Source organism: Python bivittatus, unplaced genomic scaffold (assembly GCF_059951505.1).
Source record: "Python bivittatus isolate LINGU-HERP-01145 unplaced genomic scaffold, Pbiv_v1 ctg000520_np1212, whole genome shotgun sequence".
In the NCBI taxonomy this organism is placed as follows: Eukaryota; Metazoa; Chordata; class Lepidosauria; order Squamata; family Pythonidae; genus Python; species Python bivittatus.
The window spans coordinates 1428248-1444398 of record NW_028277080.1 but is presented as its reverse complement, the minus strand read 5'-3'; the positions used below and the strand labels follow the sequence as shown (position 1 = coordinate 1444398).

Genomic DNA, 16151 nt, shown 5'->3' with positions numbered 1-16151 from the left:
ATGGTCTTGGCTGTTACAGGATTTCAGATGGATGACTGGGAAAGAAACAAGATTTAAAAAAAAACAACACCAAGATCAAGCTCAAAGACTGGGGTACTGAGAAGCAAGAGGGAGCTACCATCTACCTCATTAGAATCCCAATATTTGGGTGGCTTTGGTGGCCTCCAGATCGCTGGGCTTCAACACCAAAAATCTTCAAACCTGCATTTGCATTGCTGAGAATGAGACTTGAAGTTCACTTATCAGGAGGGCACTGGTTGTTGTACAGAGATAGAAAATGGAAAGGGAGGGAATAGAGCAGGATCAGGCAACCTGGTATCCTTCAGATACTTTTAGTTACTTATCCACAATGCCTTCCCATTGCCCACTAACGAGAATCCAAAACATCTAGAGAACAACAAAAAGGCAATATTCTAGAAGACAAACTGGCTGAACATCTGGACACTAAACACAAACTCCATGCTCCAACATATATATGCTAAAAATCCCAACAGATTCCCATGTTATATCAATAATGTATTGTATATATTACTAACCAACTCAGACAAGTTGAGAAACCATCCATTTCGAAGCACAGAAGGGACATGTAAGAATAGGACAGAAGTTCCTCTATAGAGTATTCCAGAGAACTCCAGTGGGTGAAAGTAAAAACAAAAACAAATAGCACAGAAAAGCAAAAAAATTGATATATATTCAGTAGTTTCTGAGAGGCACAAGGTGTTGCTTCCAGCTGGAAAAGTGGGAAATCTGAAGAGAGTGAATTTGCTTGCTTATGACCTTCACAACCTAAAGCAAAAGTAGGAAACTTCTGGTCCAAGAAATCTCCACATCCACTCTGCAGAAGTCATGTGCCTTTTCCCAAATCCAATCTTATCCATATGTGCAGAGAAAGGTAAGAGTGTTCTTTTTCTAGTTCCTTATGCACAGAAAAAGGGAGAGCTGAGGTTGGGATTACCTTAAACTTTAAGATGTGTGGACTTCAGTTGAAGTCCACACATCTTAAAGTTGCTGAAATTGAGAAGCACCAGATACCTTAATGAGCAGCGCTTTGGAGAAAAAGGTGCTAGGTCTTCCTCACCTATGAAGTCCCACCCACTGGTCATCTAACCCTCTAAGAATGTAAAGAGGTGGTCTAGGTTTTGGGTTCCCTTTTTCTGTCCTGAGAAATGGTGATGGAATAGATGGCTTGCTGACATTCTAAACAAAACACTCTGCTGAGGATCCAGGTTGCACTGTGATATTTTATTGCCTTGTTAGTTTCTAGCCATTTACCAAAAATATCAGAATGAAAAACTAGGGCATGGCTATGTAAATAAAGCAATGCAGCATAAGCTGCCTGTAAATGGAACACCGCTGTCCCACTGCTTTGGGCATTTAATATTGCATGGTATTCAATCCAGAGATCCTCTTGGGGGAGAGATAAGCTATCAACAGTTTCAAAGCAATCCAGCAAACAAGTCAGAGCAGTTTTATATGGGAGACAGAAGTTCTCTTTCTAAAAGTGTTTCCTTTTTCTCTCCAATGATGCACAACTTACAAAGAGCAAAAGCTAAGCATATAGAAACTCAGGCATGCTATCTTATTTAAACAAATATACCAGCAAAAATTTCATCATCTTATACGAACACACAAAACTGCTTTCTACTTAAAAGCTATCCTAGTTTTCAGCCCTTCCCCAGTCCAGTGTCCTCCAGATGTATCCTCCTAGAGCATGGGGAATTCTGGGAGTTGAAGTCCACACATCTTAAAGTTCCCAAGGTTGAGAAACACTGTCCTAGAGTTTCTCAATTAACATCACAAGCTGCTTTGGAAACTCTATTGCAGCTATGTTCTTCTTCCCCTCTGGTACTGGATTATGAAAAGATACACAAAACTACCAAACAAAACCCTGACATCTGCCCTCTTATATAGGAAAAAAAAAATTAAAACCCATTATTTTCCCCACTAAAAGTTTTTTAAGCTTTTCTCCCCCTTCTCCCCAGCTTGGCAGCTTTGAAGCTTATTTTTCAAAAAGAAATCACTAACATTGTGCTAAGAGACGTGTGGTTCTGATGAAATCTCCAAAAGCAGTTTGGAATATGCTTTGGATTCTGTCATTGTTGTTTAACACCATTTTTCCTAAACCTTGTTTTAACTACCTTCATGACCACCACAATACAGAAATATTAAGAACATAATGAAGTAAAGAATTATCTCTAACAAAAAGAAATAGCTAAATACTTTCATGATGTGAAGCAAATCTATGTAAGCTTTAAGGAATCTCAAAAAATATGTTTTAATGGGGATTGTACAAAAACATTTTCATAAATAGAGAATGAGCACAGTATGTAGGTCATACGAATGTTGTAATACTTGTTAGACCTCCAGAAAACTGCAAGCCTACTTTTAGAAGTTGAAAGGGACTGCCAATGTTTTTTCCAAAATTACCCATCCACGAACACGAATTTTTCTTTGAAACTGGTTGGATTTTTTAAAAAGGCGATTGTAAAACCAAACAGGAGGAAAGGAGTCTTCAGCTAAAGGGGGTGAGAATCCCCCGAGATAACGGAGCCAATTCATTTCTAAGCAATTTTTGATTTGCAATTAATTTTGAACTGCAAATTAAAAATGTTCATAATGGTACAATTGAGTAAAATGGAAATAGAAAATAAAGCCATATCATCTGTCACAAAGAGCAGGGATCTGCAATGTATCCACAAAGTTGGCACACACGGCCTGTGAATTCACCAGACCAGAGGCAAAATGACTCCAAAGAAAAGGGGCAAGGCCCCCATCCAACAAAACCTGATGCTTTGGATCACTTTGGGCACACCTGCCAAAGACAGCTGCCCTCAGGTAAGATACAAAGGGACCACTTGCAACTCATTCCTAGCAGTTTCCGTAGAGGGACCACTTGCAACATTTCTAGCAATCAAGCAGAACAAATAAACCTCATATGTGTGTGGGGGGGAAGGTTCTTCCACCTTCAGCTACGTGGCACACATGATTCATCAGCTGACATCCCCTTTGCAGGCTACAACATGGGAAAGTGCACTACAGCATCTTCTCTTGAAGCCCTTCCACGAGGCCAGTCTCCCGCTATAAACAAAGTAACTCTGGAAGGGAGGAAAAATTAAGTGAGGCTGCAACAGAAAAGCAGGTTCTGTCCAATCCATTCACTGTTGCTCAGAATTAATGTCGTCATCCCATTATCCTCTCCTTATCTGTAAACTCAGGCAAATTTCCTCCTGAACACGTAGGCATAAGAATAACAACTGTAAGCTGGATCCTGGGCATGTCTACTCAGAAGTAAGCCCTGCTTTGACTCAGGGATGCCTGAGCCCCTCTAGACACTGGAGCAGAGCGGGTATGTACGAAGTCGAGTCTGGCAGCTTTCTTTTCCCCTATCACAAAGTCTGGCAATTTGCAAAGCAGAGTTCCTGGACGCGGGAGGATAACACGCTCGAGCCTGTCCGAGAAACTCCCCTGGCCCTGCGCTCGGCCCGCGCTGGCCACTGGCAAAGGGCTAGCGACAGGAAGACTCCGAAGGGCAGACCGAGCAAGCGGCATTTGAGAGGAGGCAGGCAGGGCCCGAAAGAGACAGGAACAGGAAAGGGTGGAGGAAGAAAGTGGGGACTGAAGCAACGAGGCGCGATGGGACGATGAGTAAATGAGGCTTTGAGAAGTGAAAGGCGAGGACGGCTGGGTGAAACTGCGGGGCGAAACGAAACCCGGGGTGGGGAGAAGCGGGACCACGGGCGAAGCGGGGCGCGCGCACGGCCAGGCTCTTTGGAGAGAGCGAGGGAGCCCGGCGGAGCTCCGCACTTACTCAGCAAAGGGGAAGGGTCGGGGCAGTCTGCACCGGGCTTTGAGATATTGCCCGGGAGGAGCGCCTCCGACTCCCGGCGGGCGAAGGTTTGGCTGCGAGGCGGTGGCTCCGGGCTCCGGTGGTTGTTGAGCGTGTTGCCTCTCAGGTAATAGAGGACCACAGCCGAGAGGTGGAGGACACAGAAGACCACAAGGAGGCGGCAAGCTTTCTGCAGCGAGGCGCCGGGCAGCTCCATCCTGCGCGAACTTTATTGCGCCGATTTGGACAGGCGGGGATGCCTCATGGCTGTGCCCTCGAGCAGGAGGCCGGGGAGACAGGAGACCCGCTAACAGCGCTCAGCCGCTCGCCTGCCAGCTGCGGACTACCCGCCGGGGAGGAGGAAAGTCGTAATGTCAGGCTGAGGCTCCTCCTCCTCCTCCTCCTCCCCCAGCTGCTACTGTTGGGCCCCTCCTCCCGGGGTGAAGGTCGCGCCAACGGGAGTCCCGCTCATCCCCGGGGTGCGTCGTCGACGTTCGTGGAACCAGCGCTTTGGCTTTGAGCGGAAGGAGCTTAGCAACGCCCCGGCCCCGGCCCCGGCCCCGGCCCCAGCCTTGCCTTCCACGAGTTCGGGTGATTTAGCGCGCGCACAAATCCTCGGCTGCTTACCCAGGCGTCCGCCGGTTTGCTAGCTGCCTGTAGCATCAACTGGTGGTTTGCGGAGTGAAAGAGAGTTGGTCCATTAGGCAAAATGAACAGGGTGGACCAAAGCTTGATGTTCAATCAGAACAATAAGCCAAAGCGTGCTTCACGGGGTTTACTGAATAAATCACAATGTTAGCTAGACGTAGGTAATCTATTTTTACAACTACGCAGGCTGGCTTAACATACTAGGCTACAGCCCAGCAAACCACATTCTGACTTTGTGGATAGTGTGAACTGTGGGAGAAGCCCCAGTGATTTACTTCTGAGTAATAAAGGCAGAAGCTCACTGGGAGACAGAACACTTAGTTTCACAGCTGTGTTGGGGAGGTCATATTTTAAACCTTATCCCGGTGGAAAACCTCTTCATGTAGCAAACTCACACTTGAGGGAAAGGTTTGTGCTCACCCCTCCCTAGTACATTAATTTTCTGCAAGCACTGAGCTTTTCAAATTCAGAAGTGGCACTTTTCAACATTGTTTCTGTATTGTGTGTGTCCTTCTGCACCACTCACTAAATGCAGGCCTGCCACATTTGAAGGAACAAACTTGTAGAACATGAATGATCTTGTCTTCCGCTCATCTCTTTCCCATCATGAATGTAGCTTGTTGTTCTCCTTCTAAGGAGGAGGAGGTGGGGGGTTGTTTGTTTGCTTTCAGTTTTGCTGCGCAAGCCATGCTGTTTGATCCATCTGCAAAACTTCAATGTAAAGTAAATGCCTTGGCTCTTATTAGCTGCCCTTTCACTATTGGTAATGCCCTCTGGCCATTGGTCTTGGGCTATCAAAATGTCTCTGTCCCTTCAGAGGAGCCTTTCCACATGAAGCCTGAACTGGGCTTTGCTTTGCAAGCCGTGTCTCAGGCATTACATGGGTTCTTTCTATATCAAGGAACATTGGTACCCCAAAAACCCAAGCCACCCGTATGCTACTGCTAAATCAGATATGCATAGATCCTTCAGTGGAGGGATGGTTTATTCAAACAGTGCTTGTGGTATTCTGCAATCTCATGTTGGAAATTATTAAAATTAACCCATGCAGTGATTGAACTATCTACGCCAGTGCACTGAGTTGGAACCAGTGCACTGGTGTAGATTTTCCAGGTTCTAGATATTTAAATACCATTATGAACTTTGAATACATGGGTACAGACTTCTCAACTTCAGGGACTGTGGGACAACCATAAATCACCTGTAAAGGTGCATCTATAGCAAAGTGTATCAATTGCTTAGTAGTTATCCATTTGCATTTGGTCCACATTAATTCAGCACCCTTTCTTTTTTGACTCTGTCTCTTCTTATACCGTAATGCTTCAGAAGTACCTCATTTCCACTGTATTCAATGTTTATGTTTTTCCTCACATACGCAACTCTTACTTCCATGTAACAAAGTGGGAAAAAGTATGCTATTCTGTTCAGCCCATTCCTTTTCTTTTGACAAACATTCATTACTTAGAACAGACCACATGTTATGCACTGTCTTCCCACCAGCATTTGTACATTTTAAAATCTCTCCCTCTGTTTCTCCTTCTTTGGCAAACATTCTACCAAGGTACACAAATTCATCTGCTTGCTTTGGATTTTTGTCATTTATATATGTATGCCTTTCAGCCATTTGTTTCATTTTCCATGATAATCAGAAACAACTTCTTCTCTAATAAATTCGTTTTCAGATCCATACTCCCTGTTGCATCATAGAATAATTTGCTACAAATCCAAACACAAATCAAAACACACCCTTTGCTTTAAAAAATTGCACATACATTCACTTCCCCACCCAACTAACTTCTATCACCACAAACCTTCCTTATACATTTATCCATTAATCCATTAAACAACCAAGGGGAGATCACACATCCTTGTCCTATTTTCTGTTCAGTGTTGAACTATTCACATTTATTCTTGCATCTGCTTAATTCCATCATATACTGCTCTAACCACATTCAGCCACCAAACATCAAATCCGTATTTGCACAAGACATTCCATCATTCAAGCCAATTACTTTATCAGTTGCTCACTCTAAATCAACCAATGGGCAATAGCCTTTCTCACATTTGTGCACTTTTCAGTGACTTGTTGCAGAACAAAAATCTGGCCTACATCCCCCGTCCCTGCCTAGCATAAAATCTGCACCACGTTTCCAAAAATTCACTCACCGTCACCTCTCATACTTTTTCAGTCAGAATTTTGCCAAAGATCTTCTGACGTAATAAACAAATTCCCCTGTAGTTTGCTACCTTCAGTTTTGATTAGGGGATAGATGACTGCATGTTTCTAATTGTCAGGCATCGATGCAGCCTTCACTTTTCACACACATGTTAAACAAGTCCCACAGCCACTCCATAAGTAAACTGCATCCACATTTTAACGTATCCCCATCACACCATTTCCACCTGCCCTCTTGCCATTTTTCAGCCTTCTCACAGCATTTATGACTTCCATTTACGTATCTTTTTTGCTTTGGACACTAAGATCTACAGCACTCGTTTCGGTTTTACTCGTTGATGTATCAGTATAATTTCCATGAAAATCTCTCCAGCATTTGTCACTTAAACTTCATCCCATTTTTATTTTTAATTCCAGCCACACTTCTGGATGCTTCTTGTTTAGTCTTCTTCTCACACTTCCAAACTTATTTTTTATTTCCATCAAAATCACTCTGTCTCTTCCCTACCTCTTTAAAGTTAACCATTATTTGCTTCCATAGAATATAGTCTTTGCAAATATATTCTTATATGTTATCTTTCTCTGAAGCTCATTTTTCACAGCATTCCTTCTCTTATATGTGTTTTTCCACTAGAATGGCTGGATTCACACAATGTACTAAGCCAAAAAAGACAACACATTAATATGATATGTATATCAGGCAAGTGTCTCTGGGCACATCAGACTAGCATGGTCTTATAAAATTTCAACACTTCATTCATAGCAACTTGCACATGAATGCTGCAGAAATGCATACGGTCCTAGCTTCTGGTGTGAGTCATGGCTGACTTTAGATGTCTCTGCAAAGAAGCAGAGATGATGACCGATATGAAGAATGAGGGACCGGTGAGTAGACCAGTCCTCGAATTTCTCTAGAGAAGGAGAAAACAGGAGATTGCCCATGAGTGCTCTGAATGGCAGCTTCTCACAAGGAGACTGTAAGTCTCCTGCAGGTTTGAGTGCCAGGAGCCGAGGGAGACAACATCTTTGCTCTCAGCAGCAGCAGAACCTTTCATAAGGACACTAAGCCAGCCAAACTCACTTTCTAATCACATTGAGAAATGTTCAGTTTAACTATTTTAAGGATACTAGAGACCTTCAAAATGGTGAGCTTAATTTGACAGGTGAGTTTTACCTTCTTCAGATTTAAGACATTTTAAACAGAGACTCAAAAATGTAAAATAATATACAATTGGCAAAAAGCAAAAAAGGATTTTGATTTAAGAAAGTTTTAAATGGATTGGGAGACCAGAGAGATTTGGAATATTGGTTATTTTTGCTGTAAGATTTGAAAAACAATTATATAATTAAATAATATACTTGTGGGAAATGACTGAAAGGGAATTAAACCCATATTAGGAACTGAGGCTTGATGAAGGTTGCAAGTGGACACTGGAGAGAACTAAAGGACCAGGCAGAAAAGAGTTAAAATGGCTAAGCCCGTTATACATTTTTCTTGTCTTAAAGAGTCCTTGGAAAAATGGACTGAGATATTAATAACTAATAAACTTTTAGATGATGAGAAAAAAAATTTAAACATTTTTTAAAAACTATAGTAACGTAGACATTATAGAATTTGAAGGCATGGAAGACAACAAAATTGAGATTACCAAAATGGGAATACAAAAGACAAATCAAGAAAAGGATCTGGACATGAAACAGCTGCGACAAGAAATCCTGGACGATGCCTCTTTATGGGATTTACACAGTAGGCTGGTGAAAGCTTTGAAGATTTCTCTTGAATGCCAAAGATTGATGAAAGATCAAATCCTGTGATGCCATTGGAATGACTTAAAGGTCAAGATTGTGCAGAGCAAAAAGAAGGAATATAAAGTTGGACTATTTGACCAAGGATAAACTATTTATTTGATATTTCTAGTAACTCCTAATGGACTTTTTGCTGAACCAGGATTCAGCAAAAGCTGAACCAAAAGATGTCGATTTCTGGATTACGTATAGATAAAAGTTAGGCTATGGGAAGAAGAGGTTTTTTTATTTGTAACTTTAAAAAAAAGTGAAAAGTTACTATATTAGCTTATGCTTGGTGTGATGAAGGTTGGAAGCCACTTCTTTATTACTGTCTTTGTTGCCTTTTTCTTTTTCTTTTCTTTTCTCTTCTACTTTTTTCTTTTTCGTTTGTTTTTCTTTGTTCTGCACCTCTTGAACTTTTCTTTTTCTTTTTTCTTCTAGTTTAGTTCTTCAACTTAAACTTCAATAAAAATATTTTTTAAAAAAAATGCACATGGTCCTGTTATTTTTCATTGTATATGACCACCACGTGGCACTCTCTAGATTTATAGAACCTGCCGTCCCAAGAATTCCCAGCCAGGATGCTGGCTTGGAATTCTGGAAACTGCAGGCCTGATACTTCTGGATGCCCAGGTGGGAGAGACAGCACAGCATCTTCTTCTGGGGCCATCTACACCTGCACGAAGTGTGAGTACACATAGAACCTTTATTTGGAGGTAAGAGTTCTTACTCCATCTTTTGGGAAGATGTTTTTAAACCCTACAAAAATGGGAAAGTCTTTGGGGGAGAAGTAAAAGGTGGAAATTAGTGCCTTAAGCTACGTGCCCCTTACCCCTATCAAAACCTGGCCCCCAAATGTTGATCTTTCCCACTTCAGTTATGTCATTATGTTGTTGGCCCTTAGAGGCTAAACACATGTTTTTTAAGTGTAGCCACATGGTTGTTGCATACCCCGCTTAAAGTTGATCAGACACTTCTTTGCAAAGTTTGGGGGAAAACTATCCCTTGCTTAATTGTGAAAGGGTCTCTTTTGACAAAAGGCTTGCAGCTTGCAAACCCACCTGGACCAGCAGAATGTGTGTTGTCCTAAAATAAATGTAGGATACATTGTTTCACAAGTGATTTACAAAATCAAGTTTCAATCCAGGGTTTTCAGAAGCAACTGTAAAAAAGTCATTGAATTCAGGGCAATTTAAAAATGTGTGTCATTAAAACATAATCAACTCTTTTGTACATAATTTAATAAACGGATTTCAGTGCATCTGTACTTAGAAGTCATCCTCATTAAGTTAAAGAAGTTATTCTTATGTGTGTATAGAACTGTTATTTAAATCCCTAATGTTGGTTTGAAATGTCTACAAGTTCCAGTATTTGACCCTGAAACTACAAGCTAACATATGCTTTTTTTCTTATTGTGCCTTTCATATTTTTAAAAATTATTTCCTGTGCAAACATAAAAGAATGCTCTCCAGTTTTTTTACTCCTTTTCTGGGCCTCTCAAATTAAATGTGAGTTGGGCAGATAAATCCAGATAATTGGAGCATACACTAATGGATTCTGTATCAGAAACCGGTGCACAGGACAAGCTATTTCAGAATAAATTAATGCAAGGGATAATAGGCAGCAGAGTCATACGCCAAGTGCGTCTAATCACAGCACTATCATGCCCAGTCAAACCCCTATTTTTCCCCTTGCCCCCATGACTTTGCCCTCATCTTGTCCCCAGCTTGTTAGGGAACCAGCCTTAAGTCATTGTTAGCTCTGCTGGGATTATGGTAGTATTTCCCCCTCTTATTCCAAAATGATCCAAGAACAGCCTCAGGATATATAAAATGGGCTATGTTTTGTCATCTGTTATCTTGGAGAAAAGTCAGGAAACTGGGAGCAACTGAGGCAATCGAGGGATTGGCAGTGGGGCAACAAAGATAATGGGGGCATAGTTGCCAAGTCAAGATTAGATGCGTAACTCAAACTCAAATTTGAATTTATTCCTTCTATAGCCATACTGCATCCTTAAGCTGCTCCTGTTCTGTGCTTGAGCCAGCTGGACTCTTAAGCCAGAGGGAGATGGGATTCTAATAAATCTATGCTTTGTAACTAACAATGCATCCCCCCCCTTTCACAAACATTTTCCAAATGGGAAAGCCTCCCCCACAGCCATTTTGTGGGAATGGCCACGTGGCTTCCTCAAAATGCCCATCAGCTTAAGGTGGAGGATCTCTGACTTAGTATTTGGGCAGCATACCAAGCAGACAATGATCACTAAAATGAGATACATTTCCTTTTTGTATAAAATAATTATTTTTATGTTTTCATCCACAACCCATTTTTCTTCTAAAAATGTCTTCTTTTGCCATGTGGTTATTTACAGTTCAATGTATCATGCAAATGCAAAAATTGGGTTGAGAAAACACATTGCCTTTCCTGTTTTTTTGGCAATGCCTGCATGCCCACAGTGTTGAATGAGTGAATGGATGGATGGATGGATGGATGGATGGATGGATGGATGGATGAATGAATTTATGGATGGATGGATGGATGGATGGATGGATGGATGGATGGATGGATGGATGTAAACCAGGTCTAGGCTTCTCCCCCGTTACTTCAGAATTATGATGGGAAATGGGATAGTTGAAGAACCTCTAACCAGTCCCCACAGGTGTAACATTAGCTGCCCTTTTGGGGGTCTTTTTGTGGCAAACTTGATTTGCCAAACCAAGCTGGCTATAAATGCCATGTATAAGTCTCAATTTATATAAATTTCACCGACTAACTGGAAGGCCAGAAAATATAACATTTTTTTTTATGATGACATCCGATTTATTTTATTTACAAGGACAAGGACCTTGCCAGTCACTGTTCTGTATGCACAATTTAGCAGCTTCTATAAAAAAAATACACCCAAAGTAATGGCTCTCTTTAGAGTTTAGAAGACTTAAATAGCTTCTAGGTTTTAAACAGACCTTTGCAGATGAACTTTAATTGGTTAAAAGAGTAATTAGGTCCACCTGCTCCTTATGGAATCAAACTGCTTTCTCACTGTTCCAAACAGCAACAAGGTTACCACCTTATTTCTCTTGCTACACTACCTATGCAGAGCAAAGCTCTACCATTTGAATGTCTTCCTACATTTAACAGTAACAAGGCACAAGTTGTCTATTAGAAATAAAGTTGACCAGCTAGAGAAATTGTTGCATATTATCTAATCAGCTGATACAGGCACTTTATTCGTTAATTGCTTATAGTCTGTATTACAAGTAGTGCCTAACAGGGACTGTCTTCACCCAACAATCTTGCCATAAATTATGGTTTACTGAATTAACCCAATTTTTGCATTTGCATGATACACTGAACTGCAAATAACCGCATGGCCCAGGTGCATACAATCCACCGGACTAAAATATGATTTGCTTGTTTTGGACCCTTTATGTCCTGCAAAATCAGTCATACTAAGAGTGGGGAGAAGTAAAGCCAGTTTGGTCTAGTGGTTAAGACACCAGGCTAGAAACCGGGAGATGGTGAGTTCTAGTCCCGCTTTAGGCATGAAAGCCGGCTGGGTGACTTTGGGCCAGTCACTCTCTCTCAGCCAAACTCACCTCACAGGGTGGTTGTTGTGGGGAAAATAGAAGGAGGAAGGAGTATTAGGTATGTTCACTGCCTTCAGTTATTTATAGAAATAATAAAGGTGGGATAAAAAAAATCCAGATTCCAAAATATAAATAGCAGAGCATGCTAGACTAATCTAAAATAGAGTTGAGGAGTTTGTGCATATTGTGGGAATCCAGCTACAGGTAGTCCTTGACTTACGTCCATTTGTTTAATGAGCATTCAAACTTACGATGGCACTGAATAAAAGTGACTTATGACTGGTACTCCCACTTATGACCGTCACAGCATCCCTGCGGTCACATGATCAGAATTTGGGCGCTTGGCAACCAGCATGTATTTACGATGGTTGCAGCATCCCAGGGTCATGTGATTGCCATTTGTGACCTTCCCAGGGAGTTTCTGACAAGCAAAGTCAGTGGGGGAAGCCAGATTTGCTTAATAACCGTGTGATTCACTTAACAACCATGGTGATTTGCTTAACAACCATGGCAAACAAGGTTGTAAAATTGGGTGCGGTTCACTTAATGACTGCATTGCTTGGCAATGGAAGTTCCAATCCCAGTTGTGGTTGTAAATCGAGGACTACCTGTATTTTCTTGGCTTCTTGTGTATATCAAGCCTATTGTATATCAAGCCATAATGTTTTAGATTTGTCTGAGCAAAGCTATGTTATATGCTGTGCAATCCAGGTTTGAGGTGGTGTGTGAACCCACCCCATGACTAATTTAGACTGCAATTTGGCTGCGATTCAGACCTGTGGCTCTGCAAAGATGGCCTAGCAAGTGTATGAATTACCAGGACTTTGCAGTTCAGAAAAGGGTGCTTGAGGGTGCTCTCGTGGCCCCTGTCAGCCCTTTTTCAGGGATCAACCTGCAGCCATGAAGGAAAAGGAGGAGCTGCTTTAAGAAGGTTGCTGAGAGGGACTACATCAATGCCTTTGCACCCGCCAAAGCACCTTTCCCCCTTTGAGTTCCAAGCATCGCACAGCCCTGTACTTACTAAAGCAAAATTCCAGAGAGCTGCACGGATGGGAAAATGTGAACTTCTGTCTTCTGAGATAGATGCAACCCTTAATATGCTTCAGGAAGCAGAGAGAGCTGATGCAAGGATGGTGTTGCCACCAACGGCTTGTAAAAGACAATACTGCCCTCTGTTGGATTAGGCTTGTTTGTGTTGTTTTTATGGGCTTTGCTTCAGCTGTTGAAACTAGTATACTCAGTCTATTCTTTTAAGGTGTTTACCATTATTAGTTGAAACAGATTATAGTTGGGGGTGAAAGACACTTTCATCAGGAAAAGCAGGGAGAAAAGGTTAATCCACCTTCCCATGGCACTGTCTCAATGTGTATTAGAGCCTCTCACAGTTGACAGCTGTAAACAAATGTCTAGTCACACACACCTCTCCATCATAATTTATATTTTGATACAGTGGTAATGATCTTCTAACCCTGAATGTAAAGACTGAAACCACAACTTACTGTGACCAGTTTGGAATATCGCATCACTTTTCCCCTTACATTCCATGACAGACAGCTTCTGCCTTTAACAGTTTAGCAAATGGCCTGTTTAACCATGGTTTATTGAATAAATCACAAGTTGCTGACTTCATGCAACACACTAAACTATAGCACTGTTTCTGTGCATCACTACTTTACCCAATGGGCCCTGATCTTCCACAGAATTTAAGTGGGATTCTAGCCTTTAAAGAGGTACTCAGTCCTGGCCTAGTCTTACAAAATCCACTGCCTCATATTATCTGTGACACACTCTTCCAGTTACCACCTTTGTTTTCCTTGTCAGAAAACTGTATGTCACTCAAGTGTGTTTAAACCACACCCTATGGCCTATTGTTTAGTTACACCTCTGTGAGAGTAAAGATGATGTGCAAAAATCAGGTCTATGTAGGGAGAAGGTAGTGTTTATAATTTCTCTTATGTGGAAGAGACAGCAGCCTTACATCTACCAAATTATAACCTATTTGAAAATACTTATTTTTCTATGGTTAGAAGATTTTCCATATTTGTAATTTCATTTATAGCATAGTCAAGCAATAAGCAATAAATTTTTCTCTACAGTATTCTATAATCACATTTTTATAAATTTTGGGGAATACTGCTCCATTTTGTAAGATACAGTTTAAAGTAGTAATCATGGATAATCATAAAAAGGCTGCTGATTCTGTGCTACGGTTTATCTGTGGGTAGCACACTATTCTTAAGCTGTAAAATCTGCATCAGTCTATTGGACATGAGTGGCACAGATTGGCTCCTTCTAACTTCACCACAAGTTCTTAGAAAGTTATTTCTGCTGCAGGAATCTCCTGATCCTTGGGGTTACTGAAATTTTCCTTCAATTGCTACAGCTGTTTAATATCTTATAATCTGAATCCCTGTGTTAAAACTTGCATGTATATGTACAATATGGGAGCGAATGAAAAGAGAGAGAGAGAGATGGATATTATGCCTTGGGTGTTATGCTTTCAAACATCATGTCCGTTTTTCTTATTTGCTAATAAAGAGCTACTATGGCTACTAACTCTTTATAGCCACAAAGTCTCATACTTCCCTTGGTTGCTCCATGATGCTGGGCACTATTTTGTCTGTTTCCTTCTGCTCATTCCCTATTGCTCCTGGGCACTCAGAGATCAGGAGTAGTTACTTATTTCAGGGCTGTAGAGTGTTTGTTTCGTTCCATGACTTAGATCCCTCTCTGAATAATGGAGAGGGTTACAACAGTTAAAATCACAATGTCACAGTGTAATCCATGTAAAATAAAAACAGCTGCAGCAGATGTCATTTGTTTTATGTCATTTGTGTAATTATATACTTTACATAATCAACATCACTTGCAGAAAAACCTTGATTTAATGGACATTAGATTATGAAATGGAGTGGAGTCAGAAAGAAACTTGTCCATGGTATCTGAAGTCTGCTAAACCAAGATCTGTTAAACCAAGTGTTTACTGTTTTTAAAATTAACCAAAACACCATTATCTGCCCAACAGACAAAAACCTGCTAAAACAGAAAATTCTATATATGAGCCAGTAGTTCCTCTGTTTTTTAAGCATTAAGCCAGAGTATCTTAGGGCAAGGAAGGGAAAACATTAGCCTACCAAGCCTCCAGCTTAGCATGCCAGGGTTCCCCTATGCTGAAGTCAAGGCAAAGCATGAAGGAAACTCTGGATTAGAGCACTTGAACTAACAGGGTCCAGCTATTCACAAGGCACAGCTGTTTCATGATCAGCTAAGCAGTGGCAGAGGGGGAGAAGGATCAAGGGGGGAGTTTTGGTCTCTCCCTCATCTGCTTAGTGGATTGGGAAATAGCTAACCAAAAGTGAAAAGGAGAGATATGGTAGCTATTCAAGCTGCCTCAGCAAAACACGTCTTCCTGCTTTGCTGGCTTAACAGGCTGTCCACAGAGGGCAGAAACTGATGGGGCTAGTGAAGCCAGAACAGGAAATACTAGTCTACTTATCTGAGTGGGTGTCTGTGTAAAGGAGTGTATGGTGCCATCCAATTCACATGGGTTCATTGCGAAAAGTCAAGCGAAAGTTTGAATTACAATGTCATCAGGATGTCATGCTATCACGACTCTTATTTCATCTATTCTTCTAGGAGAGGAAGTACAACTGTTGAACTAGCATCTGGAGATGGAAGAAATAATTTTCATAAAGCCTCAGTTAGGCAACACTAACACTTTACATTAGGCCCAGAAGGGAACCATCAGCAACCAACTAAATTCCTACAATATTAGTGACATATTTCCAACTGCTTTATTCCCATCAGCATCCCAGTGGCTGCATTTTATGCTAGCTGAAGTGTAGTAGCCCAAAAGCTCATCACCACTGGATTGACATCAGCCACAAAAGCCTGGATCAATATATTGTTCTCTTCTATGAACAGGGTTTTCTCCATCAGGTTTGTAGAGTGGAAGCTGTTAAAAAAAAGTTCCTTTTCTCTGTTCTCTTACATTTTTACTCCATTACTGGGATTCCCAGACAATACCAAAGTTTCTTAAAGTAAATAGGGTTTTTCAGCCTCCACAGTCTTATTGGGTATAGGACTGCAAGGAATGTGCCTTATTATGAGAAATGATTCATTTCAT

At 41.3% G+C, this 16151-nt stretch overlaps 1 protein-coding gene across 1 annotated transcript in view; it reads right to left on the bottom strand.

Moving 5' to 3' along the window:
* Positions 1 to 4204, bottom strand: part of B4GALT1 (beta-1,4-galactosyltransferase 1) — a 49919-nt gene extending 45715 nt beyond the window's left edge. Inside the window, exon 1 of the mRNA XM_007427880.4 lies at positions 3809 to 4204. Coding sequence (XP_007427942.1) covers positions 3809 to 4043 — 235 coding nt within the window. The 5' untranslated portion in view covers positions 4044 to 4204. The remainder of the gene's footprint in view (positions 1 to 3808) is intronic.
* Between the last annotated feature and the right edge of the window lie 11947 nt (positions 4205 to 16151).